Below are 18,935 nucleotides of genomic sequence, written 5' to 3'. Positions count from 1 at the left end.
GAATGAATCCCACATCAGTCAACATGTATAAATGACCACTAGGAGCCAAATGCTGAGCTGAGAGCCATGGAAAAACTCAGATGTTCCCTGTGCATAAGGAATTTAGTCTAGGAGTTGGCTAAATAAGACATTTGCCCCAAGCTAGGGGTACCTTAGCTCTGCCAGGCCACATAGCAATAGGGCTTCCTCCAAACAGATGGGTAGCTTTTGGTGAGTGGTTCCTGGGGGAGGGTCCTTTCTCAGTATGCAGAGGTGCTGTACAGCATAGCAGCACCTCAGACTCGTGCACAAAATTCAGGAAACACATAAGTAAATGTCAAATGGATTATGAAGGGTCTACACACGCTTATTCTCCCTACTTAAGGAGGGCCTCACAAGTGGATTACCGTCTCATGCTTTTTTTTTTTTTTTTTTTTAAGATTTTATTTAAGAGAGCGAGAATGAGAGAGTGAGATCATGAGAGAGGGGAGGGTCAGAGGGAGAAGTAGACTCCCACTGAGTAGGCAGCCCCACATGGGACTCGATCTTGGGACTCCAGGATCATGACCTGAGAGGAAGGCAGTCACTGAACCAACTGAGCCACCCAGGTGTCCCCCATCTGATGCTTTTGAAGAATGGGGATAATGTGTGTGTCTTGGGGAGGGTTAGGGTGGGTGGAAGTATCTTCTAAAGCCCCTTAACCTTCTAAAATTCAGAGTCTGTGAATTCAGCTTGATGGTAAAATTAAATAAAACCTCTATTTCAAACCAAAGCAGTGTCTTCCTATTAATATGTCAAAGACTTCCATGTGCCTTTTGTCACATCATGCAGTTCAGTTACGGACTAAGCTCTTTGAACATACTTAAGAACTATTGAGCACTTTGAGAATGGAAGACATGGAAGGTTGGGGAATGTTGATATACTCAGAAGTGGAATGCTAACTCCCAGTGGAAGAACACCCACCATCTGTAGGGATGGTTAACTGGCTACCTTGTCAGATACACTTGGTCTTGATTTTGACACTACTGCAGTCTTACTGGAATGGGCTGGAACTGTCACATACTGTGAGAAGTGGTAAGCAAGCAACCACAGAGCTTCAGCTAACCACTCACATTTCCTGCCTGTGAGGTCATGTGCAGGTAAAGGCACCAAATGGTGGGAAATGAGGATTCAGAGTAGCCAAACGGTCATCGCAATGCTATCTTAATATGTTTCCTTTCATGTTCAGCCACCCTAGAGCTCTCACCTTCTCAGAAATGTGTCTTGTGAATTCTGTGCTTTGCAGACTGGTACAGAAGGAGGTCTGGTCCATGTAAAACACCATGTATTCTCTCTTCCCGCATTCCTCGCCCTCCTGTTTCTTTCCCAAACTGAAATTAGTGTCCCTGGTCCCTAAGATTGAGGGAGCTCAGCTCCCATGTCCACCGCACTGGTTACCCTCGTTTGTTAGTGGTACAGGGTGCAAACCCTCCTCACTTGCTTTCCCCTCTAATCCTTCTGTCACCAAAGTCAGCCCTCGTTGTCTAAAAACCTGTTGATCATGATTAGATACCAGCACTCACCTAAACCGTGTGGTCAGTATAAAAATCACTAAGATCCTTACCCCACCCTGGAGCTCTCCCACTGAAGAGCTATGAGGGGGCTCGATGGAGGGACAGGTGGTTGGGGCAGGGGGTGGGTGGATGGCAGGGGAAAGAGAGAAGAGGATATGAGGATGGGTGTGTACCCTGAGGCATCCTCGATGGACAGATCTTGGCTTGAATCCCAACTCAGACAGATACTGGTTGTGTGAACTTGGGCAAGGTGGATGATATCTGAGGGCCTCAGATTCCAGATCTGTTAAGAGGGGGTGTCATAATTCCTACCCAGCCCAGGTGGCTGCGTAGATTAGAGACCGTAAATGGCTCAGAGAAGTGCTTGGTTAAAATATCAACAACCCAAAGTGGGACCTATATATAACTACCACAGTGGGTGGTAAATGACACAAGAGAAATGCAAACAAAGGGGTGGGGGCTGGCAGCAGAAAGGCTCACACCTGGCAGAAGGCCATGCGTGAGCGTGTGTGCTGAGCACGTGTGTACACAGGCCCTCCCAGCCTCTGGGTGATCTGTTGCCCCAGCACACAGCTAGCCTGGTGGAGCTGAGCAGTGTGGGGCCCACGGGCGCACACCTGGGAGCCACCCAGTTCCCACAAAATCGGACGTTTACCTGTTGCAGCAGGCATGACCTGGAGCTCATGCCCTTGAGGGATCAGCCGAGAGGCAGCAGAATGGACATCTGGAAAGGGCACTGCCATCCAAGTTGACTTCGGCCTGCTATGGGGATTGAACATTATTCCCTCCTCCCGAAAGCAAGGTGTTTTCATCGGTTTTCCTTCCACCCCCTTCTCCGGATGTATAAGATCAAGCGTGCTTCTCTCTTCTCCAGCTCAGAGGCTGAGAATGGTGTGGAGGAGAAAAAGAAGATCTGCAAGTCGCCAACAGTCCAGTCCCCAAGCCCATCCATTGAGGCCGAGTCCCCAGACCAGAAGAGAATCCTTTCCTTGCGGTGAGTCCTCATGGTGACACTTGGTTCTCTGGGGCCTCTGGGTAGGAGGGGCTGCTGGGAGGAGCCCGTGTTTCTAGTTTGGTGGTGGTGGCTGAGAATCAGGATCTCGTGTAGGCGAATAAACCCCTGAGAAACAAGCAGGGTGTCTGTCTTTGATATCCTGGCACCGGTGCTTGCCCTCCTGTCTCATTTCTTTTGGGCGGCATCTTTCCTCCTTCTTGCCCCAGTCTACTGCAGAACACCTGCCCCATTCTTCAAGGACAGATCTTGCTACCCGATAAAGCCAGCATAGCCCCCTGTCTGGCATAGACCTCAGAAGCACCTGGAAAGGCTGGCCAAGGAGCCCTCGAGGCCCGCCCAGCTTGGGCCTCTCTGCCTGTGCGTGTGCTCACCTGCTGTCTCGCTGTCCTGGCAGCCACCTGCCTGGGATCCCTGGCCGGGGTGTGCATGGCTCAGGGGGCCACCTGCTTCCTGGGGGCCGGAGCTGGAAGCCGGATGGGGCAGGGGAACAGGCCGTTCTGAGAGGAGCCATGGTCCCTGGCGCACTCTCAGACTCCAGTTATGTGTTTGCTTTCACACGGAAGGAAGAAGTAGGAACTTCAGCTTGCTTTTCTTGCCCTGAAAAGAGAATGGGTGTACCCATGGTCAGTTTCGGGAAGTGTGGCGAGGGATCTGTGCCGGGTGGTGCAGGGAAACTGCTCTCCTTTCTCCTCCCTGAGACTGCACCTGTCAGAACTGCTCCTTCAGGGTCTTGTGGCCTCTGTGAAGGGTAATGAAGTAACTCCTGCCTTTCCCTTTCCTTCCTGGCTTCCCAGCCCATTTCTTCTCTCCAAATCCTTACTTCATTCAAGACCAAGCGTAAGTCTCCTTGCTGTGCCTGAGATTTTTCTTTTCTGGCTTCCTCGTTCTCTCGTCTTCAGTTCTGCATGGCTGGCTTGACACATCTCACACCTATAGCTGTTTCCTGTCTGAGCATCTCACCTCACTCACCACTCGAGCCTCTGGGCAAAGGCACAAAGTATGTCATTTCTTGAATCTTTTACCATTACTGGCTGGCTCCAGTGGGTGCTTGGAAAAAGTTGCTTTGACCCCGCCTCCCCCAGGCTTCGGATGAGAAGCACACACTCATCGTGAGAGCGGCTTATTAAACAGTGTGGGTGAGTCGCCTGTGTAGTCACAGAGAGCCCCCCACGTGCTTTACTGCTCTGCTCTCACTGTCTGGAAATTCCTAATTTTTGAGTAAGAGGCCCGACATTTTCATTTGCACCGGGTTTTCCGTCCCCTTCATAGTCACCTGTGAGAAAAGCGAGTACCACAGTTCAGAAGACACAGAGATAGCAATGCTATGTAAATCAGCAGCCCTCCTCCCCCTTTCACTGAGCGCTGTGCTATGCAGAAGTCCATTCTGCTGGTGGCTCTTGAATTCATCAAGGATACAGCTACCCTCCTGGGTGCATTTGCTCAGAGTCCTTCAAGAGGTCGTTATCGTTGCCTTGGCAATTCCATTGACGTTTACTAATGTGAACCTGTAGAGGTGATTAAATCAGATTAGTGGATAGTATAAATAGTAGGTAATTTGACATTTGTAAAAAAAATAATTTTATTTTGGAGTACAGTCTTTACTCATAATTTCAAAGAGAAAAGTAATTGCTAGAATTCAGAAGGAATTTGTATCTGTGAATGGTTTCAGTGGTCAGTAGCTAAGTCCAAATCTTCACCTGTGGCTAGAGCAACTTGGATCCAAACTGTTAGGGCTGGCAAGGACCCAAAACATCTGATAGCCTGTTTTTTCATAGCTGGGTCTCTCAGACATCAGTCATTTCTGTCTCTGAGTCGTACCCTCAAACCTCCTGAATTACTCAGGATTCTTACATCTGCCTTGAAAAAAAAAAAGAAAAAGATTCTTACATCTGCTTTGAACCAAATAGTAGTTTTAACTGAGCCTGTTTGTAAGGAATCATATTGTGGAATCATGAATTTCATGTGCTATATTTCCCAATAATCAAAAATAATCCCACATAATTGTATCCTAAAAGTTGGTCCTATGTAGACCTCTAAAAATCATACATGTATTCTACTTTGAAATGATTCTGCGTGTCTGTAGGCCTGAAGACATGTGCAAATTCGCATATGTACTCAAACGGAGAGCCAGGACCACAGTCACCTCAGAAACACCTCTGCCCTCACTAGAACAAAGGAAGACTTGACTTTCAAACACATTTTTCATTTTTATCCTGGTTTCACATCTGTTTTCCCCACTCTGGGATGTTTTGTCTCTCTTTTCCTCATACCCACCTCCTGCTCATCCTCTGGGACCCAGTGTATTAAACCCACATAGTGCTATTGAGCTCCTCTTCTCTTATCTCCTGTTGGATTTTGTATCTCTCTACCTGCCCCCAACACCCCTGGTATGTATTATTTGGTGCTAAATCTTGTACTGCCTTTTAAAAAAGATGTCTGATGAATTCTTGGGCTCCTTAAGGAAAAAGAATGCCTTGTGTGCCTCCTGGCTTTAATACAATGCCCTCCTCAATTAACACATGTTAAATATTAATGGAACTCTGAAACAAAAATATTCTTTGCTTGAACTATAGCTGTAGTTTTGTTTAATAATTTGCCTATACTGCTCCTCTTTGACTGCTTAAAAGACTTTTGAGATGGTATAATGACCTTCACAGTTCAGCTGTTACTTCTCCCTTCTACAAGTTCACATTTCTCCAGTTTAAGATTGCGGCCTGGTGAAACCATCCCAGTCTCCTACACACTATACTGTGTAAATGCTCTCAGAGTATCATGAGTGATCACCAAGGTCTAGAAGAGAAAAACAAATGTGAGGTTTTCTCATGCGATTGTATAATAATCAAGATTTATCACAATACAGTCAATGAGTAGCATACAAAATTCATCTTACAGGCTCCCTGGATTCTCTTTCCTCAGGTCCAAATCCAGTTTTGACGGTACCTCTTTAACAAGCGACAAGAACGACTGTAAAGCAGAAAGCAAAAATGAATCTAAGATGGACAGGAAAAAGTATTCGTCTTCCAGCCAGGTAACTTGGGAAGGCAGTGTGCGTCATGTCACAGCAGGGACACTAAACCCAAGTGTGCATCTCCCTGCTGGTCAGGACTCCCATAGGCAGGGGTGGTAGGGAATCTGGAAGAAAGAAGAGAATGCCGTTCCTTTGGTTGATTTTTAATCAAGATCGTATTTCCCCACTGACCTTTCAGTATATCCTGGGCAGTGGTGGGTTCCACACCATGCCCCCTAACTCTGACAAGCACCCTGAGAGCAGGGAACAATTTGGTCACATGCTGGTCTAATTAACTGAGACCGGGAGAGCTTTGATAGCCTTGCATTAAAATTAGAGCCTGATACAGCACCTGTATGAATGGAAGGCTCCCCAGCTGCACCGGGGCTGGGCGGGGGGAGGGTGGGGAACCTATGAATGGGATCATGCTTCTTGTCCAGGAGTAGTTCAGTTCTGCTCTCAAACACCCCCAGATGGGTGTGAAAGCCCAGTTCTGTGTCTTAGAGTGGGGAATACTTACTGGAGTCAATGGTTTGAGGTGGTTATTGACACTTCACCCCTAAATACTTGAATATGTGTTTCCTAAGAACAACAACAACAAAAAAAAACCCCATTGGCACACACAAGAAATGTAACTAAACAGTAAATATACCAAAATCGTATTAACATAAAATCCATTTTGGATTTCCATAATTGTCCCAGTAGTAGATGCCTTTTTTTTTTTTTTAAGATTTTATTTATTTGACAGCTAGAGAGAGCACAAGCAGGCAGAGTGGCAGGCAAAGGGAGAGGGAGAAGCAGGCTCCCCCCTGAGCAGGGAGCCTGATGCGGGGCTTGATCCCAGGACCCTGGAATCATGACCTGAGCTGAAGGCAGCCACTTAACGAATTGAGACACCCAGGCGCCCCTTTGGAGGCCTTTATAAATGTTTTTTGCTCCCCCACTCTCTAGAATCCAGTCAGGGGGCATGATTGCATTTATCCATTTATCTGTTGTTTTTAATATAGATCATTCCCACCACCTATTTTTTTTTTTTCCTTTTATTATGTTCACATTTTTTAAGACTCCATGTTCAGGTTTTTTTGTTTCATGGATTTTTTTTTTTCCCTTTTGGGCCCAGATTTTTTGGGGGTTTTTTGTTCTTTTGTTTTTTAAGATTTTTTATTTATTTGTCAGCGAGAGAGAGCACAGCAGCAGGAGCAGCAGGCAGAGGGAGAAGCAGGCTCCCTGCTGAGCAAGGAGCCTGATGTGGGGCTTGATCTGAGGACCCTGAGATCATGACTGAGCCGAAGGCAGATGCTTAACAGACTCAGCCACCCAGGCGTCCCCGGCCCAGATTATTTTTAAAATCAAGTCATGCAGCTGATTCTCACTGTAGCCATTTAAAAAAAAAAAACAAAAAAAAACACAAAAACCTCAGGAAAGCTCCTGTGGAATACCTAGCTTTAATCCAGGTAATGTCCTGGATGCAGAATGTACTTTTAGGAAGCAGCATGAGGTGACCTACTTTACATGAGGTATTTGTAGAATAGCTGACTTGTGGGGCCCATCTTTCATCTGCATGACCTTTCTAAACTCTTCCTTAGAGCAGTATTAGGGCCAGTCCTGTTACTGAGACCACTCCTAGTTTGGGTAATAAAACATGAAGGGCCTGCTTGTACTATCTCTCTGTTCGACTCACAAGACTTTTTTTTTATCAAAAGCATCCTGTCAGGCAGAGGTCCTGGAAGGAGGACCAGTTCTACCTCTTAGCCATGTGGCGCCAGTTCAGTGATTCAGTTTCCCTGAGGCACACTGTCCAGAACCATGGAATGGGGACACCAGTTCCCCGGGTTATTTTGGGAATGGTATTTTTGAAGGCAGGTTACCAAATGGAAATTGCTGGCTGTCCATTGTTGTTGTCACAGCTGTCTAAACACATGTCTTCTTACCGCCCTCGAGAGTTCTCTCCCCCTGACATTGACTAAGGAAATGCTCTCACAACAAAAGTAGTGAGAGTGACAATACCAGGTGGTGGGTCTTTCAGATGAATTGTACCATTTAAGCTTTATGGGAGCCCTTTGAGGCAAGTAGTGTATTTGTCCTCTGGCACAGAAGAATTTGAGGCTCAGCAAGGCTCCCTCACTCGGCCATAATCACACACCAAGGAAAGGTGTAGCCAAGACTTGACCTCGGGTTTATCTGACCCTTCAACCTCTGCCCCCCCACTCTGAAAGTCCTTGTATCTGGAGGGCTCTGAGATCTGCTGCCTTCCCTGGTGAGATCCCTTGGAGTTTCATGCCATTTGTTATTAGGGACATCCTTGTCGAGCCACCTGGGCAGAACGGTGACCACCAGCTGCAGCATGGTCACAGATGTCTGTCCAACCGGAAGGTCACTAATTTTGTTGGAAAATGAAACCTTGTGCCCTGCCCACTCTGAAGGCTTGTGTTGAAGACTGTGAGGTCAGAGAGAAGGAATTCCTAAAGCGACTGTATCAAGGGAGGGGAAATTTGTTAGGTTATTTATTTATTTATTCATTTATTTTAAAGGTGTATTTATTTATTTTAAAGATTTATGTGAGAGAGAGTGCAGGTGCATGAGCTGGGGGGGAGGGGCAGAGAGAGAGAGAATCCACAAGCAGACTCCCCGATGAGTGCAGAGCCCACCATGGTGCTCGATCCCAGCACCCTGAGATCACAACCTGAGCTGAAATCAGGAGTTGGACTCTAATGGACCAAGCAACCCAGGCATCCCTTGTTTTGTAATTTAAATTGAAGTCAAAATTTACAGTGTTTCACCAAGAAATGTGAGTGGTGATACCTGTGTTGTGTTCTCATTGTAGTACAAGGCCAATATGCACTTCCACAAGTTGTTCCTTGATGTCCCAACTGAGGAACCACTGAGGCAAAGTAAGTTCTGGTCTGTTTGACTTATTTGAAGAGACGTTAATTGGTTTGGGGGTAGAAAGCGGCCTCCATCTGGGGGCTGAAGCACCCACGGGAACAGGTTTTTGAAAGTCACAATGTGACAGTGGTGCCAGCCTCATTCAGCTGTCACCAAGCACTTGAAGGAAAGTAGGCCAGGAAACTGAATTTGTCCTCATAACAGGGAACCCTCTAAGAGGATTACAGAATGATTTCCTCACCTCTGTATTGATGGCTGAAATGCACTGTGCATGGGTTGTCCTGAGAGTGAAGATAACGAGACTGGAGAAACAGAGAACACTGGAAGAAGGCTGAAAGGAAGCACAGATTCTAATGCACAGGCATGTCAACCCTAGATTATGTGGGGCGCAAGGATCACCCCCGACATCCTGCTCAGCAAGCCAGTGAAGACCTCTGCTCCTCTTAGGTTCATTAGGACCAAGGTTCCATTCTGGCCTCTCAGTTATACCCATGTTAAGCAGGAGGCTGGATTCCTGCCATGAGGCCCAATCATGTGGGTCACATGCTCTTCCCACACTGAGACCATCAATTTCCAAAGGAGTCATTAGTGACCGTCCCAGAGTAGGAGGGGCAGGAATGCCAACACAAGCTCAAGGTGACACGCCTTCCTTAAATAAAGGGATTTTGAAACTCCATTCTCAAACTCTCGTTTGTAGTGATAGACTTGCCTGGCCATTTTGAGTTTCATACCAAAGCATGTCAGACTTTGAATTAAAAAACAAACTCTCATGCCCATAGCTTTACTCCACGGAAGACAGCTGACAAAGAGGAGAAAGATCTTTTGAATATGAGTATATTATCTCTGCCAATCCTGAGTCACCAACATATTTACGGAATTTTTGTTTCATTTGGAAATTGCAAGCCCTCTTATACCTGTTTCTGTTTTCCCAGGTTTTACCTGTGCTCTACAGAAAGAGATATTATACCAGGGGAAGCTCTTTGTATCAGAAAACTGGATTTGTTTTCATTCCAAGGTCTTCGGAAAAGACACTAAGGTTGGTATAATTTTTTAAAAGAAAGCTATGCACTTTATTATATGTTGTGAAAGTCAGTTTGTTTAAGCGTAGCAATGTTGATAAATATTTATTCTTGTTATACCTTTATATCTTTATTTCCCTTATCATAGTTCCAAATATTACAGGTTCTAAATACCTCTAACTGATACTAACTTCCCTTTTCTCCTAAAGACCACTCTCAGTTTATTTCCTTATATACATAGATCTCTCCCACAATCATACGCTCAATCCTTACCCAGATGTCACTAGAGAACTCTCAAAGTTGTCCATTTGGAGAGCGTGCCATCATTTGTTTCAAAGACATATATTAAACCCAAGACCATTTTTTAAATAAATACCGATTTTTACACCTTGTGCCTGTCACATCAGACATGTAGAAAAACAGGCTTAAAGGAGCTCACTTTGTACCATCACCAGCACCAAATGAGCAGGAATTAGAACACTTAAGGCCTGGTCTGAGAGAGTTGTACACCCACATTCCCCAGTAGACAATGATTGACAAGTTCTCATTCTCATTAAACAGATTTGGGGGAGCACAGGCCCAAGACACCTGAGCTGTTAAGGAGGATAGCCTAGAGGAATTGGCAGTTTTCCCAAGCCACTCCCTCCAAAGGGAGGACCCTGGGACTATGTCATAAGAAGGAAAAAGATAATACCATCCCACTGACATTCTTTCCTTTTGACCTGCAATGTCACACCACAGGCCACCAGAACAAGGAGTCTGAGAAACTCCTTAGGTTTGTGTGACCGAATGAGTTCTTAATCCTTCTGATGCATGAACAAGCTGCTTTAATATTCATGAAGTTGCTGACTAAAAACTTTTTGAGTGGTAGTTATGTTTTATTTAAATATTCTCCCTAAAGCCCCTGGCAATCTTTAGGATAATGACTATGTAACAAATACAAGGGAAAATTCTTGATTTTGTTGTTGTTAGTTCCGCCGACTAGCACATTGTTCTGTGGGTCAGACATGTTATTTTTGATGTTGTTCTATAATTCTGTAGAGTTGTGTTTAGACAAACATTTTGATAAATATGATCACCTGAATCAGTATAACACAAAGCAGTATTAAGCAGTTTTCCACCGGATTTCTAGACTGCTCAGTTGTAAGAACTTGTTCATGGAGTAGGGAAGGAATTGGGTAGCAGGAATCTCCACAGTTTTGTGTTTTTTTTAAAGATTTTATTCATTTATTTTACAGAGATCACAAGTAGGCAGAGAGGCAGGCAGAGAGCGAGAGGGAGGGAAGCAGGCTTCCTGCTGAGCAGAGAACCCGATTCGGAGCCCGATTTGGGGCTCGATCCCAGGACCCTGGGATCATGACCCAAGCTGAAGGTAGAGGCTTTAACCCACTGAGCCACCCAGGTGCCCCAGGAATCTCCACAGTTTAATGTGATAAGATAATTCCCAGGAATTTAGAGCCAACACCTCTGATGAAAGCAGCAGGGCTGGAGATATTAGTGAAGGAAGAATGAGTCTTTGTTAAGGGATGGGGGAATTCTTAAACTCAGTAAGTGTACTTTGAAGCTAATATATGATCCTAACAGTGGTTTTAAAATCCAGTATCTACCTAAAAGAGAAATGGCCAGACCACAAAAAGAGAAAAGGAGTGGCCTAACACACTGGTTTTCTTTCTTTTTTTTTTTTTTTTTAAGATTTTTTTTTTTAATTTTTTATTTATCTGACAGAGATCACAAGCAGGCAGAGAGGCAGGCAGAGAGAGGAGGAGGCAGGCTCCCTGCTGAGCAGAGAGCCCGATGTGGGGCTTGATTCCAGGATCCTGAGATCATGACCTGAGCCGAAGGCAGCGGCTTAACCCACTGAGCCACCCAGGCGCCCCCACACTGGTTTTCTAAAAAGGTAGTAGCAGGGGTTGCTTTTGCATGTGCTATAGCTAATCTAAGAGACAAGGGGTTAAAAATCATCAGGAGGTAGGAACTTAAGAACTGTGGTAGTGACCTGTACATTTCTTCCCTTCCCAGGATGGTGGCAATGAGATTGGGGCCACAGATCTGTGGCAGAATTCCCATACTGCCAACAGAACTGGGTCCAACATGATCCCACATAAACTAAAGGCAGTTCACACAATTCACTCTAGGGAGGGAAATTCTAAGCACCCTACCCTGGAAAAATATTAACAAAGTGCAGCCTTAAAATCAGGACATTTTGGTCAGTCTGACTGCATTTTCAGATACTGGTAAAATTAAATGCATGTATCATATCCCATCTAGACTCAAACTGAAAAATGATTTATACTTTATTTCTCACATGTGATCTGGTTGTCATTTTATACTTATTAAGCAGTTGATTGAAAACTCCTTAAGAGTGTTCCATGCCTTAGATTATGAAAAAAAAATATGTAGCCCCTAGTCTCTGTGTGCTTGTGCTGCTGCTCAGAAACAAAATCAAACTCATTTTTATATCCTCATCCATCTTGGCAGACTTTACTTTTTTTCCCCCAGATTTATCCTAATGTTTACCATATGAGTTATCTCCTACACTTCAAAATTTTGGGCAGTAGAGTTCTTCAGCAAAATAGTTTTTAGGAAATATCTCATTAAGATTAGCCCCTCATTCTTCCATAGTCTTCCCATCTGGAACTTGGAGGGGCAGTAGAACATCTCTGTCTCATAAACCTAAATACAGGAAAGACAGTGTTCAGAATTAAAAGCTCAGTTTTCTTCCTTCAAACTGACAGTACTAACCTAAGGCCCTCCTCTTCCCCACTGACCTTGTTGCTCTCTTCTAGAATATGTGAAGCATTTTTACAAGATAATGTACACTTGAATAAGTATCTGTGGAGGGAGTCAGTTCATTTTACCGTGGATGCGTATGACTCTTTATCAGGATTAAAGTGATATGGCCCATTTCTCTTTGAAACCAAACTGGCTTGGGGGGATATAACATAAAAATATTGCAACATCTATTCTTCGTGTTATCTGGTACATGCTTGTAATACACTGGATGAAAAAGAACCCACATTTTGGATTGGATTGATTCAAATTCTCTCGTAACCCATTTATGACCTTGGACAAGTCACCTACCTCTGTAAACACATGTCCTAGTCTCTTAGAGCATGTACTTTATAGGACTGTCCTAATTAAAATGACATTCTCATCTGTTCTAATTCTCTATTGTTCAAACCAGAGAAGTTCAAGTTCTTTTATTTCACTCATCCTCTTCTTATAAGACGAATGAGGAAATGAATGACTTTTTTTTTTTTAATTTAATGTGGAACATTTCATGAATTTGCACTGATCTTTGCATAGGGGCCCTGCTAATCTCCTCTGTATCATTCCAATTTTAGTATATGTCCTGCCAAAGTGAGCACAATACATTACTTTCTTAATGAGTGCTAGGCATTTTCCATATATTATCTCACTGAATCTACAGAAAATCCTGGGAAGCAGGAAGATTATCTCCATTTTACAAACCAGAAACCTGAGACTTAGAAAGTGTGGTTTGTAAGGTCGAGTAGGTCACGTAGATAGTATGGACTGGAAAAAGTAAAAACAGCCAGTGGTTTTATCAGCAAAATGGGTTTATTCAGGAACGGGAGAGAAATCACACTTTGAGCCATGCAAAGCTCTGGCAAACCATAGGGAAGTCAAGATCAAAGGAAAGAAATATTAAATTATAGAGCAAAGGAGGAAGTTGGGAGGGGTTGCTTTGGACAGAAGCTCATTGAAGAGAATTGAGCGTTCATGCCTTCTCATTGGCTGAGCTTTTTGCTGGGCAAGGAGAAATCCTTCCTTCCTCTGGCTGGGGTGGGTAGTCAAGTGGGCTTCTTCCTGTTAGGATCTGCAACTGAGGACCAGAGGTGGTACAGGAGAGCTCCCCTTTTGGGCCTCCAAATTGCATTTTAAATAAGGTTTCCTTTATTCGCTTTCACGGAAGTAACAACTGAGAATTCAGGTCCGGGACTTTCTGTCTAGTAGTGATTCCACTATAACAGCGTCAGTCAAGGTTTTCCATACCTGCATATGTATAAGGATAGATGAGAGGGTGGTGTGTGGAGATTAGCCCTAGGGGGATGGCCACAAGCACTCTGTTTCTGTAGAGCCAGGGCCTACCTTTAAGATGACTGTGCATTTTGCATTCATTGCCTTGTCTCAAGATCAAGGTTTCTCACCCAGCCCTTCTCTTGAAAACAGTAGAATTAATGAGGCAGATTTACCCTCTGGCTTTGGAAGCAGAACTTGGAGGAGACTTGGATTTTTTTTCCTGGAGGCTGGAGAGCTCCCTGGTGGTTTTGGATTTCTTCATTAAACTTTTTTTTTTTTTTTAAGATTTTATTTATTTATCTGACAGAGATCACAGGTAGGCAGAGAGGCAGGCAAAGAGAGAGGAAGGGAAGCAGGCTCCCTGCTGAGCAGAGAGCCCGATGTGGAGCTCTATCCCAGAACCCCGGGATCATGACCCGAGCCGAAGGCAGAGGCTTTAACCCACTGAGCCACCCAGGCGCCCCTTCTTCGTTAAACTTTAAAAAAAAATTTTTTCTTCCTTCCACATGAAGATCTGAAGTCGTGTTCAATGAAGGCTCAACCAGTGCGAACTGATTCTGTTTCAGATCTCTATTCCGGCGTTCTCAGTCACCCTCATAAAGAAAACCAAAACTGCCCTCCTCGTGCCAAATGCCTTAATTATAGCAACAGTCACAGACCGGGTGAGTAGGCCTCGGAGACGAGGGCGCCTTCGCTTTGTCCTGTTTGTATATTGTTTCCCCTCACAAGGTGCTTTATTCTAATATAATTGTTGACAATTTTGCGTTTCCTGCTGACTTAATTCTACTTGCTTGACCAAGGTCAGAAACGGAAGATTCTTTCCCAACTCCCCTTTCTCTAGTATCTCTCGGAAGAGGCTAAACTGATATATTGAGTTTCTTTAATATTTAAAACCACCCCCACTGCTTTGTTGAGGGGATGAGACCGAAGAGTCTCTGGGACCCAGAACCTTACTCGGTTCCTCACCAGAGCCATCCCCGATATATGAACCCGGTGCTTGCCATGTGGGGGTCAGCTTTGGAACCAGTTTCTAGCACCTCTTTGCTTCCAGGTTGCATCAAGTTCTATATAGAAATTCTGTATTTCTCTTGACCGTTGAGCTGCGCCACACATGTGTGACCGGATACTTGCATTGATAGTGGTGTTTATTTCACTTGAGCCAGAAAGAGGGAGTGGAATGGTTCGGTTATTCATTTCTCACTTGAAATTATTTTTTTTAAGATTTTTAGTATTTATACTAAAATAGTAGTATTTCTATGAAAGTATAAAAGCTGCATTCCATTTCCAACCTTACTGGATAACCTGGAGAGGGAAGGAGGGTGGAGGAAAAGATAAAAGAGGCTATTCTGATGAGAGTAGAAAATAGGTTAATATTTTGGAAAAAAAAAAAAAGTTTATAATACGAATGGCTAACAGGCATTAAGTACTTCTCGCCAGGCATACACTAAATACTTTCCTTCTATTTTCACATTGATTCCACACTGCCACCCAGAAGGGGTAAGTGTTGTTAGCCAACTGAGCCACCCAGGCGCCCTGGCCTCAGTTTTCTTAAGCGTCTGCCTTTGGCTCAGGTCATGATCCCAGGGTCCTGGGATCGAGCCCCGTGTTGGGCTTGGCAGGGGGCCTGCTTCTCCCTCTCCCTCTGTTGCCTTCCACTGCTTGTGCTCTCCTGTTCTCTTATTCTGTCAAATAAATAAATAAATAAATAAAATTTTAAAAGAAAACTGAAGCCAAGGGTCACTTGAGGGTCCGACTCTTCATTTCAGCTCAGGTCCTAATCTCAAGATCATGGGATCCAACCCTGCTATGGGCTCTGCAGGCAGGCGGAGTCGGCTTGAGATTCTCTCTGCCCCTCCCCACTTCACATACTCTGCCTAAGTAAATAAAATCTTCAAAAAAAAACAAAAGAAAAACTGAAGCCAACAGTGGTTGAGCAGTTTGCCTACTGTTACCCACTTCTAAGTAGCAGCGCCAGACCTAGCAACTGGGTCTAAAGGCAGAACCCACAGTGTTAACTACTCTGGAATACATACTTTCTGGGAAAACCTATCAAGGGCTCTCCTCCATGAGTAAAAGGGATAATTACAAATTTCTGGAAGGGGGTTCTGAAAAGATTCTGTGGCTCAAACAGAGAAAGAATGAGTTTTAATATTTTCTTAACATATGTAACACTTTACCACTTAACATGTTTTTTTAAAGATTTTATTTATTTGAGAGAGAGAGAAGTCACAAGTAGGCAGAGAGGCAGACAGAGAGAGGGGGGAAGCAGGCTTCCCACTGAGCAGAGAGCCCAATGCAGGGCTCGATGCCAAGACACTGAGATCATGACCTGAGCTAAAGGCAGAGGCTTACCCCACTGAGCCACCCAGGCACCCCCACTTAACATGTTCATGGTAAATTCATTTTTCCTTATGTCATGTGTCTCCAAATTCCTTCTCTAGTCTGATTTCACTTTTTGCCCATCACTTACGTATACATGCATCCACTAGAAAAATCTCCATATTTGTACAAGGGAGAATCTGGAAGTGGCTTAAAAAAGAATGGAGCCTCTAAGAGCCTCTGGGAAATTCTTAGTGGAAATCTAGGTCAGAACAGAGAAAGAGGACCCTTGGGAAATGTTAAATACCTTAAAAGAAAGGGGGGGAGGGGTGGCTGGAGAACAAGCTTTAAAGAAGATCTAGCAAGTATCATTGGCCTTTTTTTAATATTATGACTTTTTTTTTTTTTTTAAGCCTGTGTGTGCTTGTTTGGGGCATCTGTTTCAGTGCCTTAGCGCCTTCACATTGCTATTACTTAAATGGGGTTTGAGGGTTTTGTTGCCCTTGTGGGGAAAGAGGCTTGGTTTATTACGGAAATGGAATTTAAAAAAAAAAAAATGTGTGGGTGAATGAGTCTTTCCTTTGAAAAGGAAAAGAATTATATAAATTTTTTGCACTCTGAACTCTCACGTGTTTCCACGCAGTATCTGTTAATAATGGCTGTTTTGTTTTCCAGTACATATTTGTCTCCTTCCTCTCCAGAGATTCTACTTACAAGCTACTGAAATCTGTGTGTGGACACTTAGACGTGAGTACAACATCCCTGAGCCCCAGCTGCTGTCTCTCTTTTCTATTTCTGCTGGTTTCCTAGTTGATCTGGTTTTTCATTTTGTTTCATTAATTTCAGAATACGAGCGTCGGGAACAGTCCCAACCCATCTTCTCTTGAAAACAGTTTCCGGGCAGACCGCCCTTCATCTCTGCCTCTGGTGAGTTGTCTACGTAACAATCTAAAAGCCACAGAAAGGGAATGTGTCCCACAATGACACTTCTCCTTACACCAGGATCAGGCGATGGAAGTAGCGTAGGACCTTAAAATCTGAGGTCAAATCTGAAGGCAAGGGCATTTCTGTGCTGAAGAAAAGGGGGCCATAGGAGGCCATAAACTTTTTTCAGGTAACTAAAGAGCTGTCCTACAAAAGAAACAGGATAGTGGGCTGTCTGGGTGAGCAAGTGGTCAGTGGAGATGTTTGTAAAATCTTGCTGTCTTTGCTTGTCAGTGTTTTGCAATTGTAAAAGAACTCTGTAGTCACCAAGTGAAAGATTTTTTTCCCCCTTTAGAGTTTGTTGACTGAATAGTAAATCTCCAGTGGAAAGTAGTTACCCCATTTGTACCTACAATGCTGTGATGTCAGCCCAAGAGTCCTAGCCGTATTTATTCAAGTCCTTATTCCCAAATTGATTCCTGTTAAATACCGGAATACCTTGAGTGCAATAGTATGAGCCCATGGCTTTCATATCTACAAATCTTCTAAGAGCTATTAAATAGTACAGGGATTGAAAACATATACACATAAAAAGTCGTCCAAGAATGTTCACAGCTGGCATGCCTGGGTGACTAGTTAATTAAGTGTCTGCCTTCAGCTCAGTTTGTGACCATGTTGTACTGGGACTGAGTCCCCCATCAGGCTCCTTGCACAGCGGGGAGTCTGCTTCTCTCGCTCTCTCTCTCTCTCTTTCGCTATCTCTCAGGTGAATGGATAAAATCTTTTAAAAAACAAAAAAAAAGTTCACAGCTGAACTGTCCATAATAGCCAAAAAAAAAAAAAAAAAAAAAAAATTCTAATGTCCATCATCTGCTGAATGGATGAATAAAATGTCGTATGTCCATACAGTAGAATATTATTTGGCCATATAAAGGAAGGAGTACTGACACATACAACATGAAAGAACCTTGAACACATGACGCTAGGCAAGAGAAGCCAGACTCAAAAGGCCACATACGGTAGGATTCCATTTATACAAAATGTCCCAAACAGACAACCTGACAGGGAAAGTAGAGGAGTGGTTGCCAAGGGACAGGGCAAGGGAGAAATTAGAAGTGACTGCTACTAGGTAAAGGGATTCACTTTGCAGGTGGTGGAAACGTTCTGAAATAAGACAGTGGTGATGGCAGCATAACATTCTGATTATTCTAAAAACCACTAAATTGTATGCTTTAAATGATGATTTTTGTTATTACATGAATTTTATCTCAAAAAAAAAAAAACACCTTAGGGAAAAAAAGTAGTGGGAAGTTGTTAAGAAAAAAAAAACACAAAAAACAAAAACCAAGACATATAATTTGGAATCCAACAAACTTGGTTTCAAATCTGGGTTTTGCCCAGCTGAGTTATGCCATCAGAGAAGCGCTTTTAACTGCTGTGACTCAGTTTCTTCATCCAGCCAAATGCCAGCTTCATGGTGTGGCTGTGAAGATTAAGTGCAGTCATCGGTCTGAGGAGTTTTGCGTACTGCCTGATACATGATAGGCTTTCAGTCAATAATTATTAAATCGAAGAGACTGGAATTCTTCAACTTTCTCTCTCCTATATATTTTTGCATGAAATTGAAATGAACTGAAATGAAATTGAAATAAATTATTGAAACGATCCAAAGATAGCCAGTGTAAGCTGAAGGCTGGTCATTTGCTGTTTGGCAGCTAACTCAGCTGTGAAAATCTCAGCTTACTTGCACCTCCTGGGAGTGGGGAAGGGTACATTTTAATGACCCCTGTGGTCCCTTCAGTACTTAAGCACTTGGGGGAAACAAGTGGGATAAAAGTTAAACATCCCTGCTTTTTCCCTACTGCTCACGCCTCTATCCTCCTTCTATCATTCAATAGTGATAGCACAGCCTCTCTTTTAATTTGGTTGGTGGAAGGGAGCTAACTTTGCTTTCAGTGTCTAATTTGTTAAAGGCATTTTTCCTTCCATTAAAATTCCTTTTTTTATACTATGATTTAAAGAATACCTTTGCATTGAGAACATGGGTTTAGAAAACTGTACTTCTATTTCTTTTCTCCTATATGTCTGCGTCGATCACTTTTTCTCATGACAGAATGCTAATGAGACTTTTCCAGTTTGACCCTGGAAGCTTTTCAATCATCAGCAGTGCTTTTTCTAAACATTTGTTGTTT

General features: G+C 43.7%; 1 protein-coding gene across 3 annotated transcripts in view; it reads left to right on the top strand.

The window, feature by feature from the left end:
- Window positions 1-18,935, top strand: part of LOC111148323 (GRAM domain containing 2B) — a 121,370-nt gene that overhangs the window by 91,282 nt on the left and 11,153 nt on the right. For all 3 annotated transcript variants that reach the window (XM_022504825.1, XM_022504823.1, XM_022504826.1), the window contains exons 2-8: window positions 2,407-2,526; window positions 5,464-5,575; window positions 8,379-8,445; window positions 9,373-9,476; window positions 14,067-14,162; window positions 16,495-16,566; window positions 16,666-16,746. In XM_022504825.1, the coding sequence (XP_022360533.1) occupies window positions 2,407-2,526; window positions 5,464-5,575; window positions 8,379-8,445; window positions 9,373-9,476; window positions 14,067-14,162; window positions 16,495-16,566; window positions 16,666-16,746 (652 nt within the window). The remainder of the gene's footprint in view (window positions 1-2,406; window positions 2,527-5,463; window positions 5,576-8,378; window positions 8,446-9,372; window positions 9,477-14,066; window positions 14,163-16,494; window positions 16,567-16,665; window positions 16,747-18,935) is intronic.

This window comes from Enhydra lutris, unplaced genomic scaffold (genome assembly GCF_002288905.1).
Source record: "Enhydra lutris kenyoni isolate GAN:26980312 unplaced genomic scaffold, ASM228890v2 scaffoldscaffold19, whole genome shotgun sequence".
Classification (NCBI taxonomy): domain Eukaryota; kingdom Metazoa; phylum Chordata; class Mammalia; order Carnivora; family Mustelidae; genus Enhydra; species Enhydra lutris.
The sequence above is the reverse complement of the archived record's forward strand: the minus strand, read 5'-3'. Positions and strand labels throughout refer to the sequence as shown.